This window comes from Caretta caretta, chromosome 8, assembly GCF_965140235.1.
Source record: "Caretta caretta isolate rCarCar2 chromosome 8, rCarCar1.hap1, whole genome shotgun sequence".
NCBI lineage: Eukaryota > Metazoa > Chordata > Testudines > Cheloniidae > Caretta > Caretta caretta.
This window is the reverse complement of record NC_134213.1, coordinates 107,880,602-107,900,364: the sequence shown is the minus strand read 5'-3', so window position 1 is coordinate 107,900,364 and position 19,763 is coordinate 107,880,602. Positions and strand designations below refer to the sequence as shown.

The window sequence follows — 19,763 nt, the reverse complement described above, 5'->3', positions numbered from 1 at the left end:
AATAAACATGGGGAAATAGTTTTACTTTGTGTAATAACACATCCACTGCCAGTCTTTATTCAAGCCTAAGTTAATTGTATCCAATTTGCAAATTAATTCCAATTCAGCAGTCTCTCGTTGGAGTCTGTTTCTGAGGTCTTTTTGTTGAAGAATTGCCACTTTTAGGTCAGAAATCGAGTGACCAGAGAGATTGAAATGTTCTCCGACTGGTTTATGAATGTTATAATTCTTGACATCTGATTTATGTCCATTTATTCTTTTACGGAGAGACTGTCCAGTTTGACCAATGTACATGTCAGAGGGGCATTGCTGGCACATGATGGCATATATCACATTGGTAGATGTGCAGGTGAACGAGCCTCTGATAGTCTGGCTGATGTGATTAGGCCCTGTGATGGAGTCCCCTGAATAGATATATGGACACAGTTGGCAACGGGCTTTGTTGCAAGGATAGGTTCCTGGGTTAGTGGTTCTGTTGTGTGGTGTGTGGTTGCTAGTGAGTATTTGCTTCAGGTTGGGGGGCTATCTGTAGGCAAGAGCTGGCCTGTCTCCCAAGATTTGTGAGAGTGTTGGGTCATCCTTCAGGATAGGTTGTAGATCCTTGATGATGCATTGGAGAGGTTTTAGTTGGGGGCTGAAGGTGACGGCTAGTGACATTCTGTTATTTTCTTTGTTGGGCCTGTCCTGTAGTAGGTGACTTCTGGGTACTCTTCTGGCTCTGTCAATCTGTTTCTTCACTTCAGCAGGTGGGTATTGTAGTTGTAAGAATGCTTGATAGAGATCCTGCAGGCGTTTGTCTCTGTCTGAGGGGTTGGAGCAAATGCGGTTGTATCGCAGAGCTTGGCTGTAGACGATGGATCGTGTGGTGTGGTCAGGGTGAAAGCTGGAGGCATGTAGGTAGGAATAGCAGTCAGTAGGTTTCCGGTATAGGGTGGTGTTTATGTGACCATTGTTTATTAGCACCGTAGTGTCCAGGAAGTGGATCTCTTGTGTGGACTGGTCCAGCTGAGGTTGATGTTGGGATGGAAATTGTTGAAATCATGGTGAAATTCCTCAAGGGCTTCTTTTCCATGGGTCCAGATGATGAAGATGTCATCAATATAGCACAAGTAGAGTAGGGGCGTTAGGGGACGAGAGCTGAGGAAGCGTTGTTCTAAGTCAGCCATAAAAATGTTGGCATACTGTGGGGCCATGCGGGTACCCATAGCAGTGCCGCTGGTTTGAAGGTATACATTGTCCCCAAATGTGAAATAGTTATGGGTGAGGACAAAGCCACAAAGTTCAGCCACCAGGTTAGCTGTGACATTATCGGGGATAGTGTTCTTGACGGCTTGTAGTCCATCTTTGTGTGGAATGTTGGTGTAGAGGGCTTCTACATCCATAGTGGCCAGGATGGTGTTTTCAGGAAGATCACCGATGGATTGTAGTTTCCTCAGGAAGTCAGTGGAGTCTCGAAGGTAGCTGGGAGTGCTGGTAGCCTAGGGCCTGAGGAGGGAGTCTACATAGCCAGACAATCCTGCTGTCAGGGTGCCAATGCCTGAGATGATGGGGCGCCCAGGATTTCCAGGTTTATGGATCTTGGGTAGCAGATAGAATACCCCAGGTCGGGGTTCCAGGGGTGTGTCTGTGCGGATTTGTTCTTGTGCTTTTTCAGGGAGTTTCTTGAGCAAATGCTGTAGTTTCTTTTGGTAACTCTCAGTGGGATCAGAGGGTAATGGCTTGTAGAAAGTGGTGTTGGAGAGCTGCTGAGCAGCCTCTTGTTCATATTCTGACCTATTCATGATGACGACAGCACCTCTTTTGTCAGCCTTTTTTATTATGATGTCAGAGTTGTTTCTGAGGCTGTGGATGGCATTGTGTTCCGCACGGCTGAGGTTATGGGGCAAGTGATGCTGCTTTTCCACAATTTCAGCCCGTGCACGTCGGCGGAAGCACTCTACGTAGAAGTCAGTCTGTTTCGACCTTCAGGAGGAGTCCACCCAGAATCCTTCTTTTTGTAGTCTTGGTAGGAAGCTCTCTGTGGATTAGTATGTTGTTCAGAGGTGTGTTGGAAATATTCCTTCAGTCAGAGACGTCGAGAATAGGATTCTAGGTCACCACAGACCTGTATCATGTTCGTGGGGGTGGAGGGGCAGAAGGAGAGGCCCCAAGATAGGACAGATTCTTCTGCTGTGCTAAGAGTATAGTTGGATAGATTAACAATATTGCTGGGTGGGTTAAGGGAACCATTGCTGTGGCCCCTTGTGGCATGCAGTAGTTTAGATAGTTTAGTGTCCTTTTTCTTTTGTAGAAAAGCAAAGTGTCTGTTGTAAATGGCTTGTCTAGTTTTAGTAAAGTCCAGCTATGAGGAAGTTTGTGTGGAAGGTTGTTTTTTTTATGAGAATATCCAGTTTTGAGAGCTCATTCTTAATCTTTCCCTGTTTGCTGTAGAGGATGTTGATCAGGTGGTTCCGCAGTTTCTTTGAGAGCATGTGGCACAAGCTGTCAGCACAGTCTGTGTCTATGTGGTATGTAGATTGTAATGGATTTTTTACCTTCAGTCCTTTTGGTATGATGTCCATCTGTTTGCATTTGGAAAGGAAGATGATGTCTGTCTGTATCTGTATGAGTTTTTTCATGAAGTTGATAGATTTCCACTCCATATGGCTAAATGCAGTGCCTTGCATAATGACAGGTTTCAGAGTAGCAGCCGTGTTAGTCTGTATTCGCAAAAAGAAAAGGAGTACTTGTGGCACCTTAGAGACTAACCCATTTATTTGAGCATAAGCTTTCGTGAGCTACAGCTCACTTCATCGGGTGCATTCAGTGGAAAATACAGTGAGGAGATTTATATACACACAGAACATGAAAAAATGGGTGTTTATCATGCACACTGTAAGGAGAGTGGTCACTTAAGATGAGCTATTACACAAATCAGATGTCAAGAATTATAACATTCATAAACCAGTTGGAGAACATTTCAATCTCTCTGGTCACTCGATTTCTGACCTAAAAGTGGCAATTCTTCAACAAAAGGACTTCAGAAACAGACTCCAACAAGAGACTGCTGAATTAGAATTAATTTGCAAATTGGATACAATTAACTTTAGGCTTGAACAGAGACTGGCAGTGGATGGGTCATTACACAAAGTAAAACTATTTCCCCTTGTTTATCTTCCCCGCCCCCCCCCCTCCTCAGACGTTCTTGTTAACTGCTGGAAATGGCCCACCTTGATTATCACTACAAAGGGTTCCCCCCCCCCGCTGGTGATAGCTCATCTTAAGTGATCACTCTCCTTACAGTGTGCATGATAAACACCCATTTTTTCATGTTCTCTATGTATATAAATCTCCTCACTGTATTTTCCACAGTACGCATCCGATGAAGTGAGCTGTAGCTCACGAAAGCTCATGCTCAAATAAATTGGTTAGTCTCTAAGGTGCCACAAGTACTCCTTTTCTTTTTGCGAATACAGACTAACACGGCTGCTACTCTGGAACCTGTTGATGGAAATGTTAGTCAGACTCCGGCTGGTTCTCTCTGTGTGGTCACTGCCTGCCTGCTTCCTTACTATTTACTTTTAGCTTTTTCCAGAAGCCTGCAAACTTCAAGGTCAACCTGAAGTCAAGTCCAGAGAAACTCTGCAATGCTGCCCTGCTTTTGAATCTTCTGATATCTGGAGACAAAACCTGGCAGAATATATCACAGCAACTCAGGGTTCTTAGAGAATATCTAGCCAGGATGGAGCAGCTTCCAGCATGGCCTGGAAATGTAGGGAGCTTGCTGATATGGCTTTGGGTATGGTGACTGTGCCCTTCAAAGGATGCAGAAGCCCAGCTGCGGAATCATTTCATTGCTTGGAAATGACACAAAGTGAGTCGTGTGTAGCTCAATGGAGGGGCAGGGAGCTCCAGGGAGGTAGATGGGAGACTCCTTGAGTAGTGCCAGAGGGAAGTGAGGGATGAGTAATTGAGCTTCATAAACAAATGCAGCTGGTCCAAAGGGCTGTTCCTACGTTTCCTCATTCTCGCTCCCCTGGTGTCACGCAGCAGCCTCTGCATCCCCATGCCGGCAGGAGTAGGGGTGCATCTCTGGCTTCCTTGGGAGGTGAGTCAGAGGCTGTCGCGCAAACGAGGGCTAAGGGGGGCGGGGGAGTTTAAGCTTTTAAGAAGGGAAGAAGCTAGTTTATGTGGTGTAAAAAGAAAAGGAGTACTTGTGGCACCTTAGAGACTAACCAATTTATTGTTGTCTGGGAGATGCAGCATCACATGGACACGCTTGGCGTGGAAGTATTTCCAGCAAAGGTATTTGAAGGGCCCTGGCTCCTGTTATGTGTGAGTTGAGGTGCTCATGAGGGAAGTCCCCACTGTGGCGTGTTGCACTCACAGGAGCCTGCAAACATCCACAGCATCCATAAGCATTGTTGCATTGTCCAGCCCATTGGGAGTATAATCGGCTGGCTGGAGAGGGAAGGAGGGGGTTGATGCTGAGTAATTTCCTCAAAGCTGCCCTGGCATTTGACTGCCCACGTTTCATGGGAGTCGCTGAAAGCTGTGACCATCAGATGCTGTTCGGTGACCTGTGTGAAACAAGTTTGGTGATTTGAGTCCACTTCCCAGTGGGAAGGTGTGTGCTTCACAAAACCATCAGAGCTATTAATACGTACAGGTCCTTTTGTTGGCAGGCTGAGGAGAGAGGCCAAGCATTGGTTTTGGAGCATGAACTCCCCTTCCACCTCCACAGGGCAGGGGAGACAAATGTTGGCAGGGGCTGGAGAGAGCTGTGTGGTGACACTGACCATGCTTTGCCTGTTCTGTGGGCATAGGAGTTCAGTCTACGAGTTAAATGGAAAGTGCTAGGGAACCTTCCCATATGTGTATTTACTGCTCCTGCTCTCATAATTTTCTTTTTTTTTAAATAGCCCAATACTAAAGCAAGGAGCAGAGGCAGCTAAAGCCCTTCACAAAATGAAAATGCAAGGGTAACCAGGAACAGATCCTCCACATGTGCTCTCTGAAATCTTGCACTGCTCCAGTCTGTGATTCCCCATTCCTTACTGTGTTGAACTCAAGTAGATCAAGCTTCCTTCTTGGGCCTTGTCTACATTTGAGAAACTTACCATGCTAAATATCATGTGGTCAGTCTCTTCATCTCAGCATCATCAGGATTTGAAGCAGCCGATTTGACTCCTGTGTCAAGGACAGCATACTACCCAACCTAGATCTTACTACCCTTCCCCACCTTTCCAGGATAGGATATCCTATTTCCTGGATGCCTGGCAGTCCATCACCTTGGCCACATGGGAGCTAAGCACAGTGGAATCAAGATATCCTGTATTTTCTTTCTATCCTCCCACCTGCCTAGCCACTCCCTCTTCAGCAACCCCTCTCACAAGTCTTTACAAAGATGAGATGTGCAGACCCTACGTTCCTGGGAACCATAGCTGTGGTTCCATTTCTAAATGCATAGAATTACAGGGTTGGAAGGGACCTTAGGAGGTCATCTAGTCCAACCTCCTGCTCAAAGCAGGACCTAATCCCCAACTAAATCATCCCAGTCAGGGCTTTGTCACGCCTGACCTTAAAAATCTCTAAGGAAGGAGATTCTACCACCTCCCTCGGTAACCCATTCCAGTGCTCACATGAAACCCTGACCCAGAATCAGGTAGTCTACGAATGATTTAGCACCAGGTTCCCCACGAACATCTGGTGCTCAACCAGTGAGAGGCGGCTCCCTTCTGTCCGCACTCTGGTCCTGACATGAATGGCTTTCATAGAATCATAGAATATCAGAGTTGGAAGGGACCTCAGGAGGTCATCTAGTCCAGCCCCCTGCTCAAAGCAGGACCAATCCCCAATTAAATCATCCCAGCCAGCGCTTTGTCAAGTCTGACCTTAAAAACTTCTAAGGAAGAAGATTCCACCCCCTCCCTAGGTAACCCATTCCAGTGTTTCACCACCCTCCTAGTGAAAAAGTTTTTCCTAATATCCAACCTAAACCTCCCCCACTGCAACTTGAGACCCTTACTCCTTGTTCTGTCATCAGCTACCACTGAGAACAGTCTAGATCCATCCTCTTTGGAACCCCCTTTCAAGTAGTTGAAAGCAGCTATCAAATCAGCCTTCATTCTTCTCTTCCGTAGACTAAACATCCTCAGTTCCCTCAACCTCTCCTCATAACTCATGTGTTCCAGTCCCCTAATCATTTTTGTTGCCCTCAGCTGGACTCTTTCCAATTTTTCCACATCCTTCTTGTAGTGTGGGGCCCAAAACTGGACACAGTACTCCAGATGAGGCCTCACCAATGTCGAATAGAGGGGAACCATCATGTCCCTCGATTTGCTGGCAATGCCCCTACGTATACATCCCAAAATGCCGTTAGCCTTCTTGGCAACGAAGGCACACTGTTGACTCATATCCAGCTTCTCGTCCACTGTAACCCCTAGGTCCTTTTCTGCAGAACTGCTGCCTAGCCATTCGGTCCCTAGTCTGTAGCGGTGCATGGGATTCTTCCATCCTAAGTGCAGGACTCTGCACTTGTCCTTGTTGAACTTCATCAGATTTCTTTTGGCCCAATCCTCTAATTTGTCTAGGTCCCTCTGTATCCTATCCCTACCATCCAGCGTATCTACCTCTCCTCCCAGTTTAGTGTCATCTGTAAATTTGCTGAGGGTGCAATCCACACCATCCTCCAGATCATTTATGAAGATGTTGAACAAAACTGGCCCGAGGACCGAGCACTCCACTTGATACCGGCTGCCAGCTAGACATGGAGCCATCGATCACTACCTGTTGAGCCCGACAATCTAGCCAGCTTTCTATCCACCTTATAGTCCATTCATCCAGCCCATACTTCTTTAACTTACTGGCAAAAATACTGTGGGAGACCATGTCAAAAGCTTTGCTAAAGTCAAGGAACACCACTGCTTTCCCTTCATCCACAGATCCAGTTTCTCATCATAGAAGGCAATTAGATTAGTCAGGCATCACTTGCCCTTGATGAATACATGCTGACTGTTCCTGATCACTTTCCTCTCCTCTAAGTGCTTCAGAATTGATTCTTTGAGGACCTGCTCCATGATTTTTCCAGGGACTGAGGTGAGGCTGACTGGCCTGTAGTTCCCAGGATCTTCCTCCTTCCCTTTTTTAAAGATGGGCACTACATTAGCCTTTTTCCAGTCGTCCGGGACTTCCCCCGATCGCCATGAGTTTTCAAAGATAATGGCCAATGGCTCTGCAATCACATCAGCCAATTCCCTCAGCACCCTCGGATGCATTCATCTGGACCCATGGGCCTGTGCATGTCCAGCTTTTATAAATTGTCCTTAATCTGTCCTTTCACCACTGAGGGCTGCTCACCTCCTCCCTACACTGTGTTGTCCAGGACAGCAGTGTGGGAGCTGACCTTGTCTGTGAAGACAGAGGCAAAAAAAGCATTGAGTACTTCAGCTTTTCCCACATCACCTGTCGCTAGGTTGCCTCCCCCATCCATTAAGGGTGGTTGCCTCCCCCATCCATTAAGGGTGGTTGCCTCCCCCATCCATTAAGGGTGGTCGCTAGGTTGCCTCCCCCATCCCACACTTTCCCTGACCACCTTCTTGTTGCTAACATACTTGTATGTTCTTGTTACCCTTCACATCCCTTGCTAGCTGCAAATCCAGTTGTGTTTTGGCCTTCCTGATTACACGCCTGCATGCTCGAGCAATATTTTTATACTCCTCCCCAGTCATCTGTTCAAGTTTCCACTTCTTGTAAGCTTCCTTTTTCTGTTTACATTCATATTACATACATATTACATTACATTACAATAATTCATTACAATTATTCATCATGCCCTTTGGCCTGTCATCAACACCAAGGATCTTTACCAGGTACTTGGCAGTAGTGGCAGCTGACTTTCATTAAAGAGACATCACATGTATCCTTATCTACATGACTGGTTGGGTCGAGGTCACTCCAGACACCAGGTACAGGTAGCTATCCATCAAACTTTGTCTGTTCAATGTCCTGGGCCTGAAATGAAACCAAGAAAAGTCAATGTGATCATCTTTGCAAAAGACATAATTCATCAAGATTACCTTGGACTTGACCTCTGCCAACACATTTCTGCCTGTTTCCAGATTTCAGACCATATGAGACCTCCATGCGTCCCTCAAGGACCATCCTCAGACCACTGTGAGGGGATTGTCTCAGGGTCCTAGGTCATGTGGCAGCCTGTGCTCGAGTTGTGTGCAATATTCTGTGCACGTGAGCACTTCCTGCTTCACATTCAGGGTAAAACTGTCCAGGTACTTAGTGACAAACTTGGTGGTAATTTATGTGAGCAAGCAAGGGGGTGTGAGATCAGACAGCCTCTGTTGGGAAACAGGAAAGTTGTGCAGCTCTTGCATTGGAAGCTCAGTTGCTCTCAGGGTGTCTCACTTGCCAGAGGGACAAAATGACCTGGCAGATCTTCAGAGCAGATCCTTCAGTTCAGACCATTCTGACAAAGTTCCTCCTCTGCCTTGGTGGGTCCTGCGCTTATTGGCGGATTTTCTCACCTCAGAGGTTCACGGCAGCCCTCAGTTTGGCCACTTTCATGGCTCAAATCTGCCGTTCACTCAGTTAGCCTCGTCACTGGCCAGCATGGGGAAAGGAAGAAGAACAATCCCCGCAGACTCTGCTGATCCACCTAGTGGATCGGGGAGCAGGCCAGAGACCTTCCCCTCTGGTGGAACCCAGAGTCCAGTTCAACTCCTCCGGTATCAAGTAGGGAGTTGGGGGGGAATGGGGGGAATCCGGACCCGCCCTCTACTCCGGGTTCCAGCCCAGGGCCCTGTGGATTGCAGCTGTTTACAGTGGCTCCTGTAACAGCTGCGTGACAGCTACAACTCCCAGGGCTACTTCCCCATGGCCTCCTCCCAACACCTTCTTTATTCTCACCACAGGACCTCTCTCCTGATATCTGAGAATGCTTGTACTTCTCAGTCTTCCAGTAGTATGCGTTCTCACTCTCAGCTTCTTGCTCCGAGCTCCTTGCACGCACCACAAACTGAATTGAGCTCCTTTTTAAACCCAGGTGCCCTGATTAGCCTGCCTTAATTGATTCTAGCAGCTTCTTGATTGGCTGCAGGTGTTCTAATCAGCCTGTCTGCCTTAATTGTTTCCAGAAAGTTCCTGATTGTTCTGGAAACTTCCCTGTTACCTTACTCAGGGAAGAGGGACCTACTTAACCTGGGGCTAATATATCTGCCTTCTGTCACTCTCCTGTAGCCATCTGGCCCGACCCTGTCACACCGTGCACGGTCTCAACATAGATATTCTGTCTTGGATGTTCGGTAAAGGGGGGGTTTCTGTCAGTGAATCTATTTGTGACTTGGCGGAACAGTAAGTGTCCTTGGTTCTGTTCCAGGGTGGGTCAAAGCCCTAGATCAATAGCAGAGGCTATCTTCATTCCACGGGACAGAGATCTGCTGTATGCTTACATGCTAGTATCTCTGATTCTTAGGGTCATTCTCAAGTTCAAGAAAGATCATGGCAGAATGATCCTTGTAGCCCAGCCGGGCCGAGGCAGATGTGGTATTCAGACCTCTGCTAGCTCAGCAACCCTGGCCATTACTGTTAACTGTAGACCTCATACCCAGGGTCTTGGCCAGGGGCTGCACCTGAATCCCCAAGTGCTGGTCTTGCAGCATGATGCATCAGTGGTTCAATGCAGAGGAGGCACATTGCTCAGTAGCAATCCAGAAAGTTCTTCTTAATGGCCTAAAACCACCCACAGGAGCTACTTACCCAAGTAGCGGAAGTGTTCTCCATCTGGGCAGCTTCCCATAAAGGGTCCCTAGCTCAGACAAAGATTTAAACAGTTCTGGACTATCTCTTGCATCTTAAGGTGTCAGGTCTAACCATCAGCTCCATTAAGGTGCATCTGGCAGCCATCTCAGCAGCCCACCCTCACATAGATGGTAAGACTGTTTTCACTCTCCCTATCACGACCAGTTTCCTGAAAGGTCTCAGTAGATAGCTTCTGCCTGTCAGGGACTCAGCTCCTTCTTGAGATCTCAATTTAGTTTTGTGTGCTTTGATGGACCCTCCTTTCAAGCCTATAGCCTCATGCTCCCTGCCATACATGTCAGTGAAGATCGCTTTCCTCATGGCCATCACCTCCACCAGGAGCCATTTTTTCGAATGATCCAGGAAGGTGGGAGAACTGAATGCCCTGGTCACTGGTCCATAGTACACAGTTTTCTACAAGGACAAGGTTCAGCTTAGGCCACACTCAAGTTTCTCTTGAAGGTGGAATCTGATTTCTACCTGAATCAGTCTATCTGCCTGCCAGTGTTCTTCCCAAAGCCACGTAAGCCCAAGGATAAGCGAAGGCTCCACACCCTAGTCATGCATCGAGCTCTGGCTCTTCACTTGGATAGGACAAAGCCCTTTGGAGTTTCTTCCCAGCGGTTTGTTCCTTACACAAAGCATACGGGAGGTCAACGAGTCACAACTTAACGATTCTTGACACCCTAACCCTGACCCTCTTGACAAGCTCACAGCACACTTAACCATGTTCAGACTTGGCAGCGTTTGTGGCTCACGTCCTGATTGTGGATGTCTGCAGGGTGGCAACATGGTCTTCCATCCCTACATTGACCAGACAGTATGCACTGTCTGCAGCATTGAAGGAAGATGCAAATGTAGGGAAAGCGGCTGTCTGGTCCCTCTTCCATGAGACTCTGAGCCCCACTGCCTGGAATAACAACTTGCGGGTCCCCTATAGTGTAATGGACGTATATAAGCACTCAAAAAAGAAAAACTGGTTCTCCGAGATGTGTTGCATATGTCCATTAGAAGACCCGCTCTCCTTCCCCAACACGTTGGACTCTGCCATCGGCTTCCAGTGCGAAAGAATGGAAAGAGGGTGGGAAGGCTCCACCCTTTATACCTTCGCTTCAGAGCACAAGGACCTTGCCTATGGGCAGGACTGCGAAAACCACGAGGGAAAACTCTCAGGCACTGTGCACAGGACACTCACGGTGTGATGGACGTACGCAACACATCTCAAAGAACAACAGTTACGAGACGGTAACACTTTTTTCTGGGATCCAGGGTTAGGTACCCAAAAGGCATTACAGCTGAAGATGTGGAGAGCAGCACTAGTATGGACATGGGGCAAAACTGCAATGGTTCAGAATGCAAATTGGCATAGCTAGTGGGAACACACTGTTTGTAGCTACACTGGTACAGTCTCACTGATTCAGTTCACTAGAACAGCGGCAGCCTCAGTCTTACATTATCCAGCACTTCCTTCCAGAAAGGCTATTCCTCTGGTTGGCATTACTTTTCTGGGTTACAAAATTGTCTGCCATGCAGTTTAGGAAGTTCTTGAGTCTGAATGTTGGGTTGTGATTGTTGTTCAGCAAAGCTCTCCCCCATGGCCAGTCTTGGTGCTCTGTAATAGATGACCAGAATCATTTTTTGTTGTTTTTCCATCCCTCCTTGTATCATTACACTGAGTTTCACCACCTGACCCTTTACTCCCAAGCAGCTCTCCCAGTGCACCTTTATCCTGCCCTGCAGGAGAGGCTGCTAATTTAAGTGGTGGGATGAGAAAAATGGGGGATTTCATGATAAGTGCTGTAGTCCGACGTAACCAGTATGCTGTACAGTATAGTATGGGTTTGACTGGAACATGCCAGGCACCACTGGATGTTGGCTAGAAAGGTGACAGAATAAAACTCAGCTGAATTCATCATCCATTTGATGATTAGCTGGGTGGTTTTGCTGTCTGAAAAGTTGGAAGTGGACTCTGCAGCTCATGAAAGACTGCCCTTTTATGCCTTTCTGGGAGACAGCTTGGGAATTGCAACCCTCATAATGCATGCTTTCCAGCAAATGTCAAAGTCTGAGCCATGAGAAGTAGTGGCCTATGGCATGGGGCCTTCTGTGGTCACAAGCAGCCTGGCACTGTCACAGGAAGGTGGGCAGGAGACCAATGGCTGGAGAGGAAGTCGGAAGGCAGCTGCTGTGATCAGGGCAGCAGGAATCCTTCAAAGGAAGCAAAATGGAATAAAAGGGGCTGTTTTGGTGGTAAAATATCCATCTTTTGTAGTAAAAAACAACCCAGCATGGTTTCAAAGCCTCCTCCGATAGTAAATCTCAGGTTCTACCAGTGAGGTAGGTGGCTGGCAGGGACGACCACCATTGCTGATATCTCTTGTTCAGAACAACCCCCATCCTGCTAATGGAGCACATGGCCTTTGTCTCGGTTACCTCCACGTGTTAGTCACACCACCTTGTTGCGGCTTTTCTTACTTTAGATTGTAAACTCTTTGGGGCAGGGACTGTCACTTATATGTATATACAGCATCTAGTGTGTTTTGGTTCTGATACTCTGCACTCTGCTGTACTGCAAATAATACATAACAGGTTTCCTTTACTAGGCAAATTCTCATTTTAATTCTCCCCTAAATGTGCCAAATTCCGATCCCCCTGTAGTAGACGATCTCTATTAGGCACCCATTTATGTTAGTGTGTGAGTGGTCGTTAAACAGATTTCACTTCAGTGAATCTTTTTTAACATTACAATGCCTTTGTAGGGGGAGAGGAATAACTCTGCTTCTACAGTTTGTGGTGTGAATTCTAAGTTGGTGAAACTTGCACTTTCTTCTGGCTCCTTCAACATGAATGAGACACCAATTTAGACTGTGTTAGACTTGCTTATTCACACTCGTATCCCCTTATCAACGACATGTAACTTACACCTCACCTCTGAATGTGGCACATGAGATCCCCTTGAGTTCAAGTATCTCACACCCTGAGGATCTAGACTTAGAGCACCAACTAGGAGGATATGGGAACATGTAAATTTCAGTGGGTTACCACTACTCCTAACCGACACTTACCGTCAGCTCCTCTGAGTGTAAATTGCACTTGTAGACTCCCTGACTTACTCCACCTTGCACATGAACTTCATTAAAGGTGAAAACTTGTTTGGAATGGTCTGACCTTTCTAATGCCTTCTTTCCTTTCTCCCCAGATAATCTTATCAAAGCCATCTTGTCAGCAACCAAAGAGTATCGCCTCACTCCAGCCCTTGACAGGTAAGACGAGACCCTTCTGAAGCAGAAGGAGCAAATAGTGACACTTCATCACATTTCCTACACACAGTCTCCCAGGAAGTGTCTGTGCTTTGGACATAGGTCAGGAGCTGCGAATAGAGTTCTCATTCCAGTGAATTCTGGAAGCTTTGTTAGCTCAAACATACAAAAGTACGTTTACGTTTTAACTGCTTCCTAATTGTTTGCTTCTAAAAGCACAAAAATAGCGTGCACCATTGCATAGCTACCTCCTCCTACAGCAGTGGACTGGCAACACAACCAAATCACGCAAAGGTATTCAAACAAAAGAGAAGGGGTGCAGCTTATTCTGACAAGAACAGTTCACTAATATCTCACCTGAAAGCTGGTGGTGTGACTGCAGTGGTTGAGATGGTGAAAAGATGGATGTAGGAACTTGCCTGGGGACTTGGAGGTTTGAGCTGGTATAATGCATATTTGTGTATTCAGAACACGCTCCTTCAGATTTTCTGGTCTTATCATAGACTTGTTCTGGAAAATCCTTGGCATGTTTATGATCAGCTGTCTGATTCTTTACCCTCTGCATTCTGACCCTTCCCTTCTTTTTTGACCTTCAGCCTTGAATCATAGAAGATTAGGGTTGGAAGAGACCTCAGGAGGTCATCTAGTCCAACCCCCTGCTCAAAGCAGGACCAACCCCAACTAAATCATCCCAGGCAAGGCTTTGTCAAGCTGGGCCTTAAAAACCTCTTAGGATGGAAATTCCACCACCTCCCAAGGTAACCCCATCCAGTGCTTCACCACCCTCCCAGTGAAATAGTTTTCCAACCTAGACCTCCCCCACTGCAACTTGAGAACATTGCTCCTTGTTCTGTCATCTGCCACCACTGAGAACAGCCGAGCTCCATCCTCTTTGGAACCCCCCTTCAGGTAGTTGAAGGCTGCTATCAAATCCCCCCTCACTCTTCTCTTCTGCAGACTAAATAAACCCAGTTCCCTCAGCCTCTCCTCGGAAGTCATGTGCCCCAGCCCCCTAATAATTTTTGTTGCCGTCTGCTGGACTCTCTCCAATTTTTCCACATCCTTTCTGTAGTGGGAGGCCCAAAACTGGATGCAATACTCCAGATGAGGCCTCACCAGTGACGAATAGAGGGGAATAATCACTTCCCTCAATCTGCTGGCAGTGCTCCTACTTATTCAGCCCAATATGCCGTTAACCTTCTTGGCAACAAGGGCGCACTGCTGACTCATATCCAGCTTCTCATCCACTGTAATCCCCAGGTCCTTTTCTGCAGAACTGCCGGTTAGCCAGTTGGTCCCTAGTCTGTAGCAGTGCATGGGATTCTTCCGTCCTAAGTGCAGGACTCTGCACTTATCCTTGTTGAACCTCATCAGATTTCTTTTGGCCCAATCTTCAAATTTGTCTAGTCATCCCAGACGCTATCCCTACTCTCCAGTGTATCTACATCTCCCCCACATCTCAGTGTCATCTGCGAACTTGCTGAGGGTGCAATCCATCCCATCATCCAGATCATTAATGCAGATGTTGAACAAAACCAGCCCCAGGATAGACCCCTGGGGCACTCTGCTTGATACCAGCTGCCAACTAGACATCGAGCTGTTGAGCCTGACAATCTAGCCCACTTTCTATCCACTGTGACGGGACAAGGCCAGATGGCTATAGAAAAGTAGTGGGAGATAGATATATTAGCTCCAGGCTAAACAAATCCCTGCTACCAGGATAAGTGAAATGGCAGCTGCTCCAGGTCAATTAAGACACCTGGGGCCAATTAAGAACTTTCCAGAAGGCAGGGAGAAGGCTAGGTTGATTGGGACACCTGAAGCCAATCAGGGGCTGGCTGAAACTAGTTAAAAGCCTCCCAGTCAGGTGGGTGTGCATGTCAGGAGCTGTGGGAGGAAGTTGCTCTGTTGGAGAGGCTGAGTAGTACACACCATATCAGGCATGAGGAAGGAGGCCCTGAGGTAAGGGTGAAGTGGAGCTTGAGGAAATGAGGGCTGCTGTGGGGGAAGTAGCCCAGGGAATTGTACATGTCATGTTTCTAAAAGGTCAGCTACCATAGCTGATACTATTAGGGTCCTTGGGCTGGAGCCCGGAGTAGAGGGTGGGCCCGGGCTCCCCCTCCCCCCCCACCTTTGCCCCCTGATTAATCACTGAGACCAGGAGACAACAGAGACTGTGCAAGGAAGGATAACTTCTCCTCACCTCCCTCGCTGGCTTATGATGAAAATGACTCAGTAGACTGTGACCCTTGTCTCTAGAAAGAGAAGGGTTTTGTGAAGGGTCACAGTGAGCCTCTGAGGCTAACGAAATCCGCCAGGAAACACGGGACCCGTGGAGGCAAGGACAGAGCTTTGTCACACCACCCTTATAGTCCATTCATCCAATCCATACTTTTTTAACTTGCTGGCAAGAATACTGTGGGAGACCATATCAAAAGCTTTGCTAAAGTCAAGATATATCACATCCACCGCTTTCCCCGTATACACAGAGCCAGTTATCTCATCATAGAAGGCAATCAGGTTGGTCAGGTGTGACTTGTCCTTTGATTAACTCCCTCACTAAGTGTCAATTTCTGGACCTGGGGTAATTTTTTTCAGAAGCTCTTAGGTGACTTAGGAGCTTTTGAAAAATGTTAGCCCTGTTCTTTACTGAACATTCTCCTGCTTTGATCTCACACTAATAAGGCTCTTGCTTTCTGACCAATTCATTTTTTGCCTCCTGACCCCTTCTGAGCTTCCAATCAGACTTTCCATGATCACCAAACTCATCAGCATTCCTGACATCTCTGCAGCTGCCAGCTGCGTCCCCATTCTCCTCTGCTCCCTTGCTTCCAGAGCAGTAGCTCCGCTGTAGTTAAGGTGGGGAATTGCTTACTGTTTAAAATATGGCTAGTCTAGGTGCTCTAAAATGCACATCTGGGTCCAAAATCTGCTGACTCATCTTATGCTGAAATTTCCTGTGCCTCATGGGAGTGTGGGGTGGGCAGGCTTAGCGGTCCAAATTTGGGGTTATTTGAGAAAGAGGCTCTTGAGATACAGCCGCCTTTTTAAAAATCATGTGTTTAGAAAATTACCTGGCTCTTAACGGGGGTTTTGGCTCACACGTGGGGCTCATACAGTTGCTCTGATCCTCCCCAAACTGATCTCACCCACTCAGAAATTCTCTCGGGTAGTGCACAGCTTGCACTGCTCCTTTGGGGAAGCGATATTTCCAAAGGTGTTGGGGGTGAAGTTTGTAATTCCAGCTCAGTTTGAGCTGAACTGACACACTAAAGACGGTGAAGTGCACATGTGCCACAAGACTGATGCTCTTTTGCAGGTCAGAGGCTTTGCAGGCAGACTTATGTCACAGTAATTGGGTGTCTCGAGGTGACATGCTGTGGCCCTTTAACCTGAGCAGCATCTATGGCCTGTGATTTTGAGTCCTAACCATAGCAGTTTGTTGAGAATGTTGTGCGTGTTATGTCATGTCTCTGCCTGCGTTCATTAGAAGGAAGTGCGCCCTTGTTTAGGAAGTTTTTCCCTGAGACCAAAACTTCTGGTTTAAGAGCCAATATTTCAGAGTTCTCTAAAATCCACCTGCAGACTCTGATTCTACTGTAGATGTGCTGTCAAGGAAATTAGCCTTAATTTAACAGAGAAGAGAAAAGACTCTAGTAAGCAGTTAGGGTAATATAATAGCAACTCATGTTCCTCACCTGTTTCTTGAACAATGTGACTGAATGGGATCAAAGGAAAGCAAGTCATCAAGGGAAGTTCTAGAGAGCTGGAGAAGCTATTGTTGCACCATTATTTTAAAAGGGAAAATGAGATGACATGAATTATTATAGACTGATGAGCTTGACATCAGTCCTGGGCAAAATCATGGAAAGGTTAATATGGAATAGAATCAGTAAAAAGATGGTATCTTAACAAGTGCAGATTAACATGGGTTTTATGGAAAATGAATCTGGTCAAGTAAATTTGGTATTTTTTATGAGATTACAAGTTTGATTGATAGATAAAGGTAAATCTGTTGTGTCGTTAGACATCTGTAAGGCATTTGACTTAGTCCAAATGACATCCTGCTCTAAAAAAAGTGTCACTATACAAGATCAATGTAGCCCATATTATATGGATTAAAAGCTAATTAAATGAGAGATTTCAAAAATTAATTATAAATGGGAAATCATTATCTAGTGGGTGTGTTTATAGTGTGTTCCGGCAGGGATCTGTTCTCGGCCCAATGTTGTTCAACATTTTCATCAGTGATATGGAAGAAAATAGAAAATCAATGCTGGTAGAACTTGCAGATAACACACAAATTGGTGGAGTGGTAAATAATGATGTGGACAGGTCAGTTATAAAGACTGCTCCAGATTGCTTGTAAATGGGACTCATTTGAGCAACATGCATTTTAACAGAGCCAAATGGAAGATGAGATATCTAGGAGCAAAGAACATGGGTCACACTGATAAGATGAGAGATGGTCTCCTGAAAGTCAGTGACACTGAAAAGGACTTGGGGTTGATGGTAGATAACCAGTTGAACATGAGCTCCCAGTGTGATGGTGTAGCTAAAAGAACAAATGTGATTCTGGGATGCCTAAGCAGGAGGATATTGAGTAGTAGACAGGTGGCATTACCCCTCACGTGGCACCAGTGAGACTGTTACTGGTTTCAGCACTTCAAAAAAGATGTTGAGAAATGGAATGAGTTCAGAAAAGAGCTATACGAATGATTCAAGGTATGGAAAATCTGCCTGAGAGTGAGACACTTGAGGAGCTTAATGTCCTTGGTTTATCCAAGAGAAGGTTAAGAGGTGACTTGATCGTGATCGAAAAGACATCTTTTAAAAATTGGCAGCCAGATCCTACTGAGGCAAACAGAAGGGAGCATAAATCCTGGCAAGTCAAATGCAAAAGTAGAATCAGGCCGGCCCCAAAAGAATTTGAAGAGCAACTAGCAAAAGACACAGAAACTAACAGCAATTTTTTAAACAAATATAATATTGCATGCAGGAAGCCTGCTGCACAGCCAGTGGGGCCACTGGACAATCTAGGTGCTCAAGGACGATAAGGCCATTGCGAAAAGCTAAATGAATTCTTTGCATCGGTCTTCATTGTAGAGGACGTGAGGGAGATTCCAAAACCTGAGCCATTTTTCTTAGGCAGTGTTTCTCAAACTTCATTGCACCGCGACTCCCTACTGACAGCAAAGTTAGCACATGACCCTGGGAGGAGGGGTGCCAAGGGCAGAGCCCAAGCCCCGCTGCCCTGGTTGGGGGGAGAGGGGGCCGCAGCCCGAGCCCCGCTGCCCTGGTTGGGGGTGCAGCTTGGGCTTCAGCTTCTACCCCGGGGCCCAGCAAGTCTAATGCTGGCCCTGGCAACCCCATTAAAATTGGATCACAGCCCACTTTGGGGTCATAGAATCATAGAATATCAGGGTTGGAAGAGACCTCAGGAGGTCATCTAGTCCAACCCCCTGCTCAAAAGCAGGACCAATCCCCAATTAAATCATCCCAGCTAGGGCTTTGTCAAGCCTGACCTTAAAAACTTCTAAGGAAGGAGATTCTACCACCTCCCTAGGTAACGCATTCCAGTGTTTCACCACCCTCCTAGTGAAAAAGTTTTTCCTAATATCCAACCTAAACCTCCCCCACTGCAACTTGAGACCATTACTCCTTGTCCTGTCCTCTTCTACCACTGAGAATAGTCTAGAACCATCCTCTCTGGAACCACCTCTCAGGTAGTTGAAAGCAGCTATCAAATCCGCCTTCATTCTTCTCTTCCGCAGACTAAACAATCCCAGTTCCCTCAGCCTCTCCTCATAAGTCATGTGTTCCAGAGCCCTAATCATTTTTGTTGCCCTTCGCTGGACTCTTTCCAATTTATCCACATCCTTCTTGTAGTGTGGGGCCCAAAACTGACACAGTACTCCAGATGAGGCCTCACCAATGTCGAATAGAGGGGGACGATCACGTCCTTCGATCTGCTCGCTATGCCCCTACTTATACATCCCAAAATGCCATTGGCCTTCTTGGCAACAAGGGCACACTGCTGACTCATATCCATCTTCTTGTCCACTGTCACCCCTAGGTCCTTTTCCGCAGAACTGCTGCCTAGCCATTCGGTCCCTAGTCTGTAGCTGTGCATTGGGTTCTTCAGTCCTACGTGCAGGACCCTGCACTTATCCTTATTGAACCTCATCAGATTTCTTTTGGCCCAATCCTCCAATTTGTCTAGGTCCCTCTGTATCCTATCCCTGCCCTCCAGCATATCTACCACTCCTCCCACTTTAGTATCATCCGCAAATTTGCTGAGAGTGCAATCCACACCATCCTCCAGATCATTTATGAAGATATTGAACAAAACCGGCCCTAGGACCGACCCCTAGGGCACTCCACTTGACACCGGCTGCCAACTAGACATGGAGCCATTGATCACTACGCATTTAGCCCGACAATCTAGCCAGCTTTCTTTCTATCCACCTTATCGTCCATTCATCCAGCCCATACTTCTTTAACTTGCTGACAAGAATACTGTGGGAGACCGTGTCAAAAGCTTTACTAAAGTCAAGAAACAATACATCCACTGCTTTCCCTTCATCCACAGAACCAGTAATCTCATCATAGAAGGCGATTAGATTAGTTAGGCATGACCTTCCCTTGGTGAATCCATGCTGACTGTTCCTGATCACTTTCCTCTCATGTAAGTGCTTCAGGATTGATTCT

General features: G+C 46.7%; 1 protein-coding gene across 7 annotated transcripts in view; it reads left to right on the top strand.

The window, feature by feature from the left end:
• ST3GAL3 (ST3 beta-galactoside alpha-2,3-sialyltransferase 3) overlaps nucleotides 1-19,763 on the top strand; it is a 411,061-nt gene that overhangs the window by 250,523 nt on the left and 140,775 nt on the right. For all 7 annotated transcript variants that reach the window (XM_048862089.2, XM_048862090.2, XM_048862088.2 and 4 more), the window contains one exon: nucleotides 12,992-13,055. In XM_048862089.2, coding sequence (XP_048718046.2) covers nucleotides 12,992-13,055 — 64 coding nt within the window. The remainder of the gene's footprint in view (nucleotides 1-12,991; nucleotides 13,056-19,763) is intronic.